Genomic DNA, 14,497 nt, shown 5'->3' with positions numbered 1-14,497 from the left:
AGGAAATGGTGGAGCACATCAGACAGGTAGACAGTGAGAAGTCGTGAAGGATCTCGTTGCCCATTGATTGTGATCTGTGTGGGTGTGGTTAGACTCTGTCGTTAGGCTCTATCAGTGGTCTAGGTGTTTGTGTGTTTGCTTGCTTATTCGTCTGTCTGTCTGTCTGTCTGTCTGTTTTTACCGACAAAAATCTTACTTGCAGCCATCATGACGTAAGAAAACTGTGCAATGGCTGTCACTCTTGGTATCCCCACTCCATGTTTCAGCACTGCTCTCGCCTTTTACGATGGCTACAGATCAGGCAGCTTGCCAGCCAATCTCATCCAGGCAGAGAGATTACTTTGGTGCTCACACGTATGAGCTGCTTTCCAAACTCGGTCAATTCATCCACACCAACTAAACCGGCCACGGTGGTTCTCATTGTCCACTTACACTGCCTGATTGGTAAAGTGTAGCCATTGATATCAACATTTGTGTTTCAGATGTAGTGATGCTGTTCTGATCTTGACAGCATGAGATTGTATGTTGCTGTCATTTTAGCTCAAATGGATGTCTGTTTGATATCGTTTACTCCCAACAGTTGTATTGGTTGTTCTGATGTTTTAGGTGCAGTACAAGTAAGTTGTTCTCCTTGTTCTCATTGATTTTCAGTTTGATATTAATAATCATTGCTGATTGACATGCTGGGTTTGTAGGTTGCAAGACGTTGGTGAATAAGAAGTGGGAAACATCTTGATTATTAGACAGACACATGGAAAGAAACATGGACAGACTACAAGCTGATGCTACCATCAGCACAACCACAACTTCCCAACAGTTTTCTCGTCACAGGTTGTGTGTATTGCCTATTATCTATTAGAATGTACAGACAAACGTTCAAGTTGAATAAGCAAGTTGTATCATTTAAATCACAATAGACTGACACTTAGCTGCAGCATTGACATACACAACTGACAAACAACATTTAAATGTCTATAAAAAGCTGTACTTACAGTCAAACGTTTTACTGTAGTTCACATCAACACAAACTGTAAAAACTGTGAGACTGACTGCTAGACTATCAAAAAGTTCAATGTCAACTCATATTGCACAGCAGACTACACACATGCAACATCATCTATTGCATTTATAACAAGCAGCAAAGTTAGATGAATTGAGACAAACAGACAAACAAATACATCACAATTATCTGCTCCTAAGTCACATCCACGGCATCTCTACGAGTGTCACTTTGTCTTCTTTGCGTTTCTTGCCTTTCACCATCCTTTTGGGAGGACATGAAGTGTACTCATCATTCTGCTTCACTGCATTCACTTGCATGAGAGCTGCTGCTGCAGAAATGCGATCGCGTGGATTCTCTTCTGCCATAGCATAGCAAATGTCCTGCAGTGGAACATAAAGAACAGCTTGAAACTGCCTCTCACGCACTTTCCTCTCTGTAGCAACTCCTGTGAATAACTCAACAAACGTGACTCCCAAGCTGTACATGTCGGCTTGTGTTGTGTTGCGTGGGGTCGCTGCACCATCTTGCACAACTTGTTCAGGTGCAATGTATTCTGGACTGAGAGGACCAGCAGAAAGTGACTCGTTTGAGAAGCGACAAGAGCCCAGATCACCGATTTTGGCTTGCATGGTCTTGCTGATGAGAATGTTGGTAGAGCGAATGTCTCCATGAAGAAGAGCAGGCTGCAGCTGGTGAAGATACATCACACCACACAGACATCCCACAGCTATATCTACTTGTTCCCTCATGGACAGATATCTGCTTTCAATGGCAGCATTGATCACATCTTTCAGTGATCCTTCCAAAAGCTCCATGACGATACGAAGAGGAACTCTATTCTTAACGATAGCTCCACAGATGGATACGACATTGGAGTGATGGACACGACTGGACACCGACACTTCACGTCGAATCAATGAAATATTGAAATCAGTTACTCTAACCGGTTCTTCATAAAATGTCTTGACAGCAACTGCTACACCACTCCACATGCCAACACCAACCTCTACAATACACCATCAATACACACATACGCATACAGTAGAGCATCTATTATCTGGACAGCTCATCTCTGCCACCTGGTCATCGTGTGACCAGAAAACCAGTGGTGGAAAATCAAAATCTCAAAATCAGAGCCACAATACAGACAAACTATATGCTACACATGTAATGATAGCCACTTGTAGTAATATAGTCAGTGTATGAAAAAGTGGTCATCAAGTTGTTTGTGGACTTACTATAACTGAGTTCATGTGAGGAGCAATTATACCAGCGAGGTTGCCATCCTGACCACTAAGTTATGGTGGACCCACTAAATTTTTGTTTTATGCTGTAGAGTAGAATAGTGAAATTATTCAGGTCAGACTGAGAGTGACACCTCTGAAGTCCTGGGATTCTGTTTACTTACCAGAACAATCACTATCAATATTTGATATTTATGAAATGTGTGTAAACATCCTAAACTCCTTGACGACTAAAAAATTTGTGAGGTTGCCAAGATGACCACTACGTCTGCCATACACTTCCGAACACTGAAAGAATTTCATACCAATTGTCTGGAACCCTCTGGTCCCAATATGTCTGGATAAGTTGTGCTCTACTGTATAGTTAAACAAGCAATTCATTCATTTCTGTTACCTCCATAAGCTCCTTTTCCCAACTTTAATCCAGTCATGTGTACACTGTCATCATGGATCTGTATAACGCTGTCATATTGATGTTGAAGTCGCTCCAGCTGCTGCATTGCTCTTTCACTTCGTTGCACGTCTCTTGCCAGACGTTCATTAGTCGTGTGCTTCTCTTGTACCTCGTGCCTCAAAACATCAATTTCTCTTCTCTGTTCTTCTATTGTGCTTCTCATATCATCCAATACTTCTCCTTGTTGTTGCAGTTGTCCCTCTTTGTCATCTAGTTCGCTTGTCATTCTCGTGATTTCCTGCTGTAGATGATTTGCTTCTCTCTGTTTCTGTGCTGCAAGATGTTCCTGATCATGAACTGCTGTTTGCAATTGTTTGATGTCTTCATCACACTGCTGGAGAATCTGCAGCAATCTCCTTACTTCTCCCACTTGACGTTCATTCTCCTCAGTGATGGTACGAGTTACAGCCTCCTGATCAGCCAATTGCTGCTGTAAAGCAGATTTCTCTGCTTGAATGGCTCGATTGCTTTCTCTGAGCTGCTCCAACTCTCTTTGTAAATCATCAACTTGAAATGCACTTGCCTGATGCTCGACTACAAAAATAAATAGTAAAGATTAATACTCAAACAAGCAATAATACACATAAACAGATGAGTGAGTAAGAGAGAAAACCTAGCATGTATGTACATAAAACAAACCGTCAATAAACAATCCCATCACATGAAGATAAAAATATTTAGACCATGTTTCCCCTAGTGCTTAATTGAACCAGTTTAACAACTGGTTTAGGCTAAACTGGGTTAGGGATTGACCTGTTTCCACCTCCACTAAACCAGTTATATTCTAGACCTAAACCACATTTTCTAAACCTGTTTGTAGTAAGTTTAGCAAGTCATTTAGGTTTAACTGTCACGTGACAGTAGCATACACACTTGAAGATGACATCTGACAATGCCATTTAGTATTATTTTGTTGGTATGGAATTGCCTCAAAATACGAAATCGTCATCAAATAAAGGAGAGAAATCAGCAGCTGGTGCATGTACTTAGATGCTGAATTTGAAGTCTCAGTCACAACCAACTTGCTCTGACTCGGTGACAAGGCAGTGCAATGTATCACAGAAAAGGTTGTTCCAGGAATACCACGCATAGCTAATGCAAATTGCATTTGAATCGTCTGCTCATTGAGTATAAGGAAAGTCACTACAGCACAGTTTATACAAAAATTTCCTGCAAGAATAATTGTGAGCTCATAAGTAAATGAGTGTATACCTTGATGATAAGAAACAGCTCGTTGATGTTGTTGCAAAATGTCGACTGCTTCTTGATCTTTCTTTAGCATTCGTAAGCAATAGTTCAGATCTCGAATTGCTATACACACAATAAGATAGAACTCCTACTTTGTCCACTTTCTATCATTTCTAATCATTTTATGTGACAACACACCTGCACTTGTTGTGGGGTGCAGGTACCCTAGAGTCACACCCAAAATGCTGACACTTTCCTTCAAGATCCTTTCTGTTTCTTCCCACTTCTGTTGTCTTACAAGAACTTTAGCAACACCAAATAAACCTGAATACAAATAAACATTCTACAGTTAAAACAAAACAAAATATGACTCTAGACAATGAATTACTTCTTCCTCTTATTGGGTGTTCCATACCCATTGCTTTGCTCATCATTTCTGATGATTCGTGGAACAACTGTAAAGCATCCATAAGTTGGTCTTGTTTCAATTGACACTCTGCCATACGACAAAGAGCTGAACAAAAGGAACAATAAACATAATTAAGAGACAATTCTCATATTTACAATCTCTCACTTATAGCAGTCTCCCAATGGTTGGTTGGTAAAAAGTGTCTTTGTATTGTTGCTGCTTCTTGTAGTATCCTATTGGCACGCTTGTAGTCACCCCTTATCACCAATACTTCTCCCATTTCACTCAACACTACACAACACAACACAAGTCAGCAACGTATGTCACACATCTAACACACTGACAAGTTCAATGATTATCTCAATGTTACTGTCAACATTAAACTCTTCAAACTCATTTCCATCTTGTAACTTACCTTCTGCTTTGCCTCGTCCTTCTCCCATTTGAATCCATCCATCAGCCTGTTGTAACAATTTTTTCACTTCCTCTTCTGTTCCTTCATTTAGTTGAATTGCATAAGCCAATAGAGTAGCAGCTATTCAAACACAATCAGCAACAACAAACAACATTTCAATTCACACACCATACTCACCTTCTGCTTTACTATAGTTGTCATCTGTGCCGAAAGATAAACCATAACCTTCTCTCATCACATCTTCTGCTTCTTGTGTTAGACATTGAGAGAGAAGACAACGTGATAAATCAGCACAAGCTACACAACAAATACACTTTAATTAATAAAACAAAACTCATTGATATCAATATTTTTAAAGCCTTAACATTAATGAATAAAATGTAAATCCTTTATCAATAAATTTCTACAAAACAAAATATCACAAATCAATATTTCATATTTAATAAATAAATGTTTGATTTAAGATTAGCAATTTTACCAGCAAATGAATCAGCATTCTTTATTCTTTTCTCACATCACACAAATAAATACAAACCAGCAAACATCATAAAATCACTACTGCAATTTTCCATCATAAATACACACACACACTAACATCAACACATAGTCAGACCTCGTTACTCTGACATCCAATAAACTCACATCCTTGCTTTCCCACAAACATACACGTACAACCAATTTACAAATGTGATACAAAGCCCTCGTGTCCACATTACCAATAATCTGACAGTTGCATTAATACAACAAACACTAGGGGAACAAACATGCTTGCAACGAACACATCTGACCGTATCTATTAACATTCACAAATGAAACACAAAGACTCGTATAAAGTCGTGCTTCTCCACTTTCATCACTTCCCTCCACTTAACTAAAGACATTGACTTCAATTCACAATGTCTAAATTCACTTTTCTTCTCTCTTTGTCTATGTGTCCTCCTTGACGACCCGTTCATGTCTTCCTCTCATCTCTTACACTCTACACAAGCTGCAACACTACATTACTTCATTAATTAACAAACTCATAAACCTAACACTCAATATTACATTCACTTACAAACTCACAACATCACTCTTACTCACTGTATGCCATGTTGACTTTGTTCACAGAAGACAATCTACGCTTGATGTTGAGTGACTCTCTTAGATGTTCTGTTGCTCTTACATATTTGCCCTCATCGTATAGATACACTCCCATATTGTGTAACACTAAATTAGAGACACAACAACACAACAGTCAGTCACGTCATCTCTTCTAGTCGTAGTCTCTCTTCACAGTCTGTCAGACCCTCCCAACATCTTTCACCTCTCAACACACACTACACACTAGACATCGTGCCAGACCTGCCAACCTAGCTGAATCAAAGTGCGTGAGTTTGCAGAAAAGAATGCAGAAGAATGCGTAAGGTTTAAAAATTTTTTGAGACGCCTACAATAGCATTAATATCATTAAATTTTATATCGTAATAAATGTTAAATAATATATAAATAATATACAATTATCAAAATTTAAATATTTGCATGCTCGGTTGGAGTACAAGCCATTAATTAATTAATTAATTACAATACACTTAACTTAAATAAGCAAACTGCAACAAATGTAAAACACTGTCTGTTATTAAAATATAAGCCTAGACTAAATCTATAAATGAGGTATATATATACACAGTAATAGTCTCGCTGCTAGTTTGGATGTTTTAGATTCTCTGGCCTTCTACGATCGCTTTTCCAGCAATATACAACTCCTTGGTAGTCTAGGGTAGCCAGCCCTCTCCCTTTTCCACTTTCTGACAGTTTTGCCTGACCGACTCCTCCTTCTATGTCAATATTGTGACCCAGAGACTCTGATTGTGACCAATCAAGTATGAAAGAGCCGATGGAGAGAGGGGCTGGCACATAGACATTGATATCCGGATATCAAGTATGTACTAGCTTAGTTAATTAAGGGTATGGTTATACAGAACAGGCACGCCCACCAATAGTCAGAATTTGGGAAATTTAATGCCAAATGTGGGTAAGCAGTAGAAGGGTTCCAAATGCGGGAGACTCCTGCTCAATGCAGGGGAGTTGGCAGCTCTGTAGTGCACATAAATGGCAATGAAAATCTAGCTGTACTACTACCATTTCTACTTTTCTTTTACTTTGTTCTGCATTAATATTTCCCTATACACTAAACTAGTAAATGAAGCTGTGTTTACACCATCGCTTCAGAGCTACGAGTGTGTGTGTGTGTGTGTGTGTGTGTGTGTGTGTGTGTGTGTGTGTGTGTGTGTGTGTGTGTGTGTGTGTGTCAATGTGTGTGTGTGTGTGTGTGTGTGTGTGTGTGTGTGTGTGTGTGTGTGTGTGTGTGTGTCAATGTGTGTGTGTGTGCACGTGTGTGTGTGTGTGTGTGTGTGTGTGTGTGTCAATGCGTGTGTGTGTGTGTGTGTGTGTGCGTGTGTGTGCGTGCACGTGTGTGTATGTGTGTGTGTGTGTGTGTGTGTGTGTGTGTGTGTGTGTGTGTGTGTGTGTGTGTGTGTGTGTGGTGTGTGTGTGTGTGTGTGTGTGTGTGTGTGTGTGTGTGTATCAGTGTGTGTGTGTGTGTGTGTGTGTGTGTGTGTGTGTGTGTGTGTGTGTGTCAATGTGTGTGTGTGTGTGTGTGTGTGTGTGTGTGTGTGTGTGTGTGTCAATGTTTGTGTATGTGTGTGTGTGTGTGTGTGTGTGTGTGTCAATGTGTGTGTGTGTGTGTGTCAATGTTTGTGTATGTGTGTGTGTGTGTGTGTGTGTCAATGTGTGTGTGTGTGTGCACGTGTGTGTGTGTGTGTGTGTGTGTGTGTGTGTGTGTGTGTCAATGTGTGTGTGTGTGTGTGTGTGTGTGTGTGCGTGTGCGTGCGTGCACGTGTGTGTATGTGTGTGTGTGTGTGTGTGTGTGTGTGTGTGTGTGGTGTGTGTGTATGTGTGTGTGTGTGTGTGTGTGTGTGTGTGTGTGTGTGTGTGTGTGTGTGTGTGTATCAGTGTGTGTGTGTGTGTGTGTGTGTGTGTGTGTGTGTGTGTGTGTGTGTGTGTGTGTCAATGTGTGTGTGTGTGTGTGTGTGTGTGTCAATGTTTGTGTATGTGTGTGTGTGTGTGTGTGTGTGTGTGTGTGTGTGTCAATGTGTGTGTGTGTGTCAATGTTTGTGTATGTGTGTGTGTGTGTGTGTGTGTGTGTGTGTGTGTGTGTGTGTGTGTGTGTGTGTGTGTGTGTGTGTGTGTGTGTCAATGTGTGTGTGTGTGTGTGTGTGTGTGTGTGTGTGTGTGTGTGTCAATGTTTGTGTATGTGTGTGTGTATGTGCGTGTGGTGTGCATGTGGTGTGTGTGTGTGTGTGTGTGTGTGTGTGTGTGTGTGTGTGTGTGTGTGTGTCTGTGTGTGTGTGTGTGTCAATGTTTGTGTATGCGTGTGTGTGTGTGTGTGTGTGTGTGTGTGTGTCAATGTTTGTGTGTGCATGTGTGTGTGTATGTGTGTGTGTGTGTGCGTGCGTGCATATTTATTGTAAATATTAATGTAAATTTTTACTAATTTTTGTCTATTGATTGTCATTATCATTAATTAATCATTAGCATGATGCTAGAATGTATAATTCTTTGAAAACCCAGGAATGCCTCAATGTGATTAAAGATAATTAACTAAATATCATCAATGTCCCACACTACACTTCCAATTCAGTACATGCACAAGTGTGACAGCTGGGTCTGGTGGAGTGGGCTTCTTATCCACGTTATTTCTCAATTCTGCAAGTAGCTTTCTTGCTTTCATCACTTGAGGTGCACAGGATTGTCATGCTTTTGTTGAGCCGTTGCTATCATCTTTCGTTCCACTAAAATTGATTTTTCGTAGCTAGAGATCGATGTACGTGCACGGGAAACACTGTGAAGCAACATGTATGTGTAGTGAGCGAATACAGAAGAAACCACGCAACGTTTCCTCTAGATCTTTCTTGCAAGACGACGTCGATCGTTTATCATCAGTCCTACCTACACCTGTAAATATAGTTTATTGCACGGAGCCACTCAGCGTACTTGTTATCCACGTTATTTCTCCATTCTTTATAGCGATCCATCTTGCATCACTTGCATTAACTACTGAGGTGGACGAGATTATCATGCTTTCGTTGAGCCGCACGTTGCTAGCATCTTTCGTTCCGATGATAATTGGTCGTATCTAGATAGATAAAGATTGATCTCGTACGTCTCCTAGAAATACTGTGAAGCGACATCTAGTGACCAGATCCAGAAGCAGCGTTAGCGTTTCCTACGAATCTTTCTTGCAAGACGCCGCCGATCGTTCATCATCAGACTTACTTACAGCTAAAACATTTTGCTCTCTTGAAGATTGCGGATGACATGTTGGTCGTGTGCAACGGTACACATGCATGGTCCCATGGGACCTTCGCTTGGCTTCTTGAAGAACGATCAATTCGTTTGTTTTGCGATTCTTCTGTAAAAAAATAACAGACGCTTACAACTCTAGCCTAAACTTTACTCTGCACTTCTCAGTTTGACGGTTTAACGTTTTTACTATGGATATGACATCTCGGCTTTTCTGTCATAATGAGCGGGATTGTTACGTCACCCATTGTTGGTGTCCCAAAAGACTACTGATTGGCTCAACAAATTCCCGACAGTGATTCACGCCGATAAGCTATTGTTGCATCACTTATGTTTTGCGTCCCAAAACGATTGCTGATTGGCTCAACAAACTCCCCAAACGTGACACACGCTTACTAAAAACATACAAACAAACAAACATAGCCACATACTGACAGACAGACTGGAAGTCAATTCAGCCCATTTAGAGTGAGCTTCTCGCGAAGCAGTCCACCACTTAGTGTGGTGTCCTTCTTTTACACTCGTAGCTAATTAAAGATAGAATGCATTTTCCTTGCTGCTCTCACTTGCTGTGGCTCTTTGTATTGCTGTCTTACTAAAAAAACTCTTGTCACAACCAGCTATGCTACTCTCATTGTTCTACATTCATTTCTGACAAAGTATGACTTTATCTGTTGATGGACGGCTCTTCAACATCCAACAATATTACAGCAGGATGTCACTCATACAAACACAAGTTATCCCAACACGTCCGTCTACTAGACACAGGCTGCCTCCCACTCACCTTAGCTTTGCACACAAAACAATACCTACTGCAAGAGTACGACCCGTCCTCATCTGTGATTGTGAAAATGTTGCAACTGCAAATTAGAAGCAAACTAGAGTGGTTCTGTCCATAGAAGAGAAGATACAAATTTGTAAGAAAGCCTCGGGTGGCTGCAGCTACGTCTGCATTGCTCAAGACCTTGCAATTGCGAGTTCTACCATGTGGGACATCATCAAAACCAACAACAAACTGCAGACATTCCACTCTCACCAGTCCCACACGTTAAACAATTTGCTTGTGTAGCTGTAGTGAGTAGACGTCATGCAATTATCTGGATTATTCAGACTTATGAATAGAGCAGGTCCCAAAGTCTTCACATAAGTCACATCCTACTGTAACTTATGCAAAACACAAAAATTCTGCTATAAATTGTAATTCTCTTAATGGAAGAACAAATTGCCATCATAACGAATACAAATGATGTGACATGAAGAATATGGAAAAAAGCAAATGCAACAATATTTAATAAAACTTTGTCCAAATTATTAGTTAATGACCAAAAATTGTTGTTCTGTAAAATAATATAAAATATCAAATTAATATCAATCCTGAGTTCACCTAATATATAAAGTTCAAATTGTCTGTGTGTGTTCACGTTTGGCGGGCATGTCTTTTGCCCGTTCGCAACCGAAATCGGCACGCACACTCGGCACGCACAGGGAAAGGTTTGCGTAAAAAATTTAAAAAATTATGTACCAGGTCCCCTATCAAGGGGTTGACCCTCGCGTAAAATTTCTCGATGACGCGAACGCTACACATTCCAGTTCATTCGAACACACGCCCACACCAGTCCTGTGTGGACCGAATGCATCGTCGTCCTTCGCAAAGCTTCGAGTAATCGAATATCTCTTGCCGACGAAACTTACTCTTCTAGCGCTTGTGTTTCTCTTCAAATTCCGATTGCATTAGAACCGAATCCAACCTACAGGTTTTCTTCACTAAGCGCTACACGGGGAGTGTGTCGATTTCTATCGAAACAAGCGCGAAAAGCAAGATTCGAATTCATTCAGTACATCCGGGACCTCGCAACAAAGATGCACGTGACGTGTCCACAGACCTATCTTTACACTACAGTATCTTGCCCGTACGAAGGACGGGCCATGTATACTAGTATTCAATAAAACATTAATTGACAAACAAACTGTTGACAGAACTGATGAAATGCACGATTTTAGATGTAACCCTCAACTTTACTATCTAAATTTCCTATAATAGTCCATGGGCCAAGTTGTGTAAGACGTACTTTGGTCCCCACATCTTTACAACAATGATTTTATTGGCTAGAATAATAGAAGTTAAAAGGGAAAACAGGAATTTGATTGTTGTCAAAGAGGCAACAGGTCCGAAGTCGTCATAATTGAAGGTAAGTGAGCAAGTGCTGTTACCATGGCAACACCATTCGTGTACTAGTTTTACTACGCTTAAAACTTTGAAAACGGCACCAATATAAATAAACATAAAATTTTTGTGACTGGTAACATAATTTTGCTCACAATGCGCATGCGCAATAAAAATAAAGCGTAAACATTTAATTTCAGTTACCATTTTACTTAACTAACTACTAGTAATTTTCAAAACTCGTCCAGCAGAAATATCAAAACAGGTGAATTATTTTTAATATGAGAATCAACGACATTACGTTGTCACATTTCTTCTTCACTGTCGTCATCATAGCCGTCATCACAAAGCGTAGAGCCGGCTTCCGTTGCGTCTTCTGCGTTTGACTTGTTTTCACAGCCGATGCAGCCACAGATGTCGGTGCAAGCCAGTTGATTTGATTTGCACAAACATCGTTGCATCAAGCAGCCTTTAGTACAATGACAACTGACCATTTCCATTAAAGCTTGAGGTAACGGTCCACATAGTTGTCGTTGCAAGATTATTCCATTTGTGCAGTGAGTGGTTCTCATGCCAGACAGTGTTTCTTCCAAAATGTCATTATTGTCCCAACAGAAACTGATTGTTTGTCCACAACGAACAATGTTTGAAGGAATGAATACTTCACTACTGTCGGCCTGCAGTCGTTGTTCAGCTATTGCCGTATTGATCTCTTGCATTTGACTATTGGACAAACCGTGGCCAAATCGATTGAGTAACGACACAATCTGCACGTTACTGGTTAGGTTTTGAACAATCATCGGCAAATAGACGTGCTTTGGTGTTTTCACTCTACCGTTAGTAGCACAATGAATTAGGTCTTCAGCAATAGAGGTGACATAGCGTTCTGCTCTTTGAGACGTGATTCTTACTCTGTTTCTGCTAGAAATAGCTTCATTAGAGCCATCGTCCCCGTTTACTACCCAAGCTAGAAAGTTAAACAAGTCGGGTGGAATGTTTGGTGGCTTCCTTAGTTCGTTGGAACTTGGAGGCCATTGCATACGATTTGTTAAACTTAAAATTTGACTACGCAAGTGCATTGCCGCGTGAAAAAGACTGCGGCCCATATCCTCTATATCATCATTAGATGATTGTACGAATGCAGTGTCGTCAGTGGAATTACTATGATCCTCTTCAGGAGACGTTTCTTGAGAAAATTTGCTACCTTCCAATCGTAGGTTACTAAATGCCTCTGCTACAGCTCCCGCTGGCAAACAAGAATCATAAAGCAAATCACTTTGCTGTCTGTCAGACAAACTCCAGAACGGTACCCTGTCTGCAAACCGGGACAATACAGCTCACTTTATTTTATCATTACGATATAACGACTTATCAGTATCAGCTACAACGCCACTTTGGGTTTGTTCCATTATTTCTAAACAACGTTGCCTCAAAAAACTTAACTGCAGGATTATTTTCTTTTGAAAGAGGGCTATTTCGGTTTTACGCAGTACGGTTTCCATAACAATAACATCAGAGTATGGTGCAACAGGGGATTCATTTCTTGCCTCTATGAAACGCTTTAGATTTGCTTGTACGTGTACGTCGAGTAACAAGAACGATGATATCTCACCTCAATTGCTATGAGGTCGAGATGTTCAATAGCTAGAAGAAGTCTTTCATCACTACGAATTCGAGCTGCTTCCAACAGAGTAGCACTAGCTTGCTCTGTCAAGCACCAGCTAAGTGATTCGTTTAGGTGTTTGTCTTTATACTTCTTTTGTGTTGTTTGACAAATTATGCAGACTGTTAGATCAGTGGTTTGAAAACTTGTGCGACTGCGCATGCGCCAAGCAATTGCTCTGTTGTCTTCGTAGTCGCAGGTAGTACTAGATGAAGTGGCTGTGCTACCATTGACATATCTGGTTGGCGTTTCTCCACAATCAGGCTGCTCCGTGAGGCTGAAGTCTGACCAGAAAGGTCTTGTTAATGTACGTCTGGTAGCAGCGACTGTGGTATGCACCACGAGGTCCGTTTTGGAAATGAGAAGCAAGCGCCTCAAAAATTTGGTCACGCCGTTGTTCTGCTGCTTCGTGAAGAGCTTTCCAGCTTTTGGCAGTAAATTGTGTCACGTCCCCGTGCGCGTCCTTGTGACAATGGCATAAACACTGGTTGTACCAGTCTACTTCACTTTCCTACTGTTGAAGATCACTCTCAGTACTCATTGTACGAGGACAGAACGAAAGCAAACAACTAAGGGAAGCTAGAACCTCTGAAGACAGCAGATTCCGGCAATGCAGAAGCGTGTTACCCCGGTAACGCTGGGGGCGTGCACTAATATCAAAATTGCCGTTTGTGTGCCAATCCGACCATCTTTCAGAATGACAACAAGTGCGGTTTGGCTTATAGTTATGTGCTTTAACTATTAGAATAGAGAAACAATTGTTGTGCGGCAGTGGGGACTACCTTCAATTTCTAGGCGTTGTATCTGACTTGGCCCACGGACTATAAACGGTCAATAGAGGTTGAAAGCGTTGTGTTAGTGAGATAAACTCATAACAATGAATAAAACAGAAATCACACTTACCATTAGACAGAAACTCTTCATGTTGAGGTGTAATATCTCGTACAATAGACAAACTTTGTTCCGTAAACTTTACGGCGTCATTCACTTTATGTTGGAAATATAGACACTTTCCCAACATATTGAGTGCTTCCAACACAAATTTAAATAAAATAGTTAATATCAATAGATCTCTACATCTTCACACATTTAACTAACCATGTGCTTTCTCTATTGGTGTATGTTCTGCTGTTTGAAAGACTAACAGCAATTGACGGCAAATTGTCCCACAATCTACAAAGTTTCCCTCATTCCACAGTTTCCCCGCTCTCAAATATAAATCTGTAAACGAAAACGAACAAAACTGAAACAAACACTACATCTCCACCCACAAATGATACCATTAGGGTTAGCAGTAGACTGACGTTCCGCCATTACACCAAAGCAAGCGCACAATAGGGAGGGGCTTAGATCACAAGTTGTGCACATGCGCAGTCAGTAAGCGCGGTATTCCTCTCATCCTTCCATTCAGAGAAGAGAGAAAGATTTATGGATTGGCCAGTAGACTTGGATTAGAGTCTCGGAGACACTCCATCATTCAGGCAACCAAACAAACCAATTTTCTCGTCTCTATTTCTAATTGTTTCGTTATTCTTTATTCTCAGAGCAAATTTGAGTTTTAGTGAGCAAGATATGCACAGAAGGAGAAGGTTTGACTCAAATTAGTGTAGAAA

General features: G+C 40.7%; 1 protein-coding gene across 1 annotated transcript; it reads right to left on the bottom strand.

Moving 5' to 3' along the window:
- Nucleotides 1-653: 653 nt before the first annotated feature.
- On the bottom strand, nucleotides 654-14,198 carry LOC134182359 (uncharacterized). Its single transcript, XM_062649758.1, has 12 exons — nucleotides 14,189-14,198; nucleotides 13,983-14,105; nucleotides 13,788-13,913; nucleotides 5,797-5,922; nucleotides 4,891-5,010; nucleotides 4,714-4,833; nucleotides 4,464-4,589; nucleotides 4,278-4,403; nucleotides 4,088-4,213; nucleotides 3,914-4,012; nucleotides 2,642-3,235; nucleotides 654-2,009 (listed from the first exon to the last, which is right to left on the bottom strand). The coding sequence occupies exons 1-12, from the start codon at nucleotides 14,196-14,198 to the stop codon at nucleotides 1,201-1,203; spliced, it is 2,505 nt and encodes an 834-aa protein (XP_062505742.1). The 3' UTR covers nucleotides 654-1,200.
- Nucleotides 14,199-14,497: the final 299 nt, after the last annotated feature.

Source organism: Corticium candelabrum, chromosome 7 (assembly GCF_963422355.1).
Source record: "Corticium candelabrum chromosome 7, ooCorCand1.1, whole genome shotgun sequence".
NCBI lineage: Eukaryota > Metazoa > Porifera > Homoscleromorpha > Homosclerophorida > Plakinidae > Corticium > Corticium candelabrum.
Note: the sequence above shows the minus strand (reverse complement) of the source record. Positions and strands in the feature narration are given on the sequence as shown.

Bases quoted from the DNA above. Each gene is read 5' to 3' on its own strand.
- LOC134182359 (XM_062649758.1), bottom strand. The intron at 4,013-4,087 runs GTGTGTTGTCAC...TTGTGTGTATAG, and splicing joins GCACCCCACAACAAGTGCAG to CAATTCGAGATCTGAACTAT. The intron at 3,236-3,913 runs GTATACACTCAT...TTATTTTTGTAG, and splicing joins AGCTGTTTCTTATCATCAAG to TCGAGCATCAGGCAAGTGCA.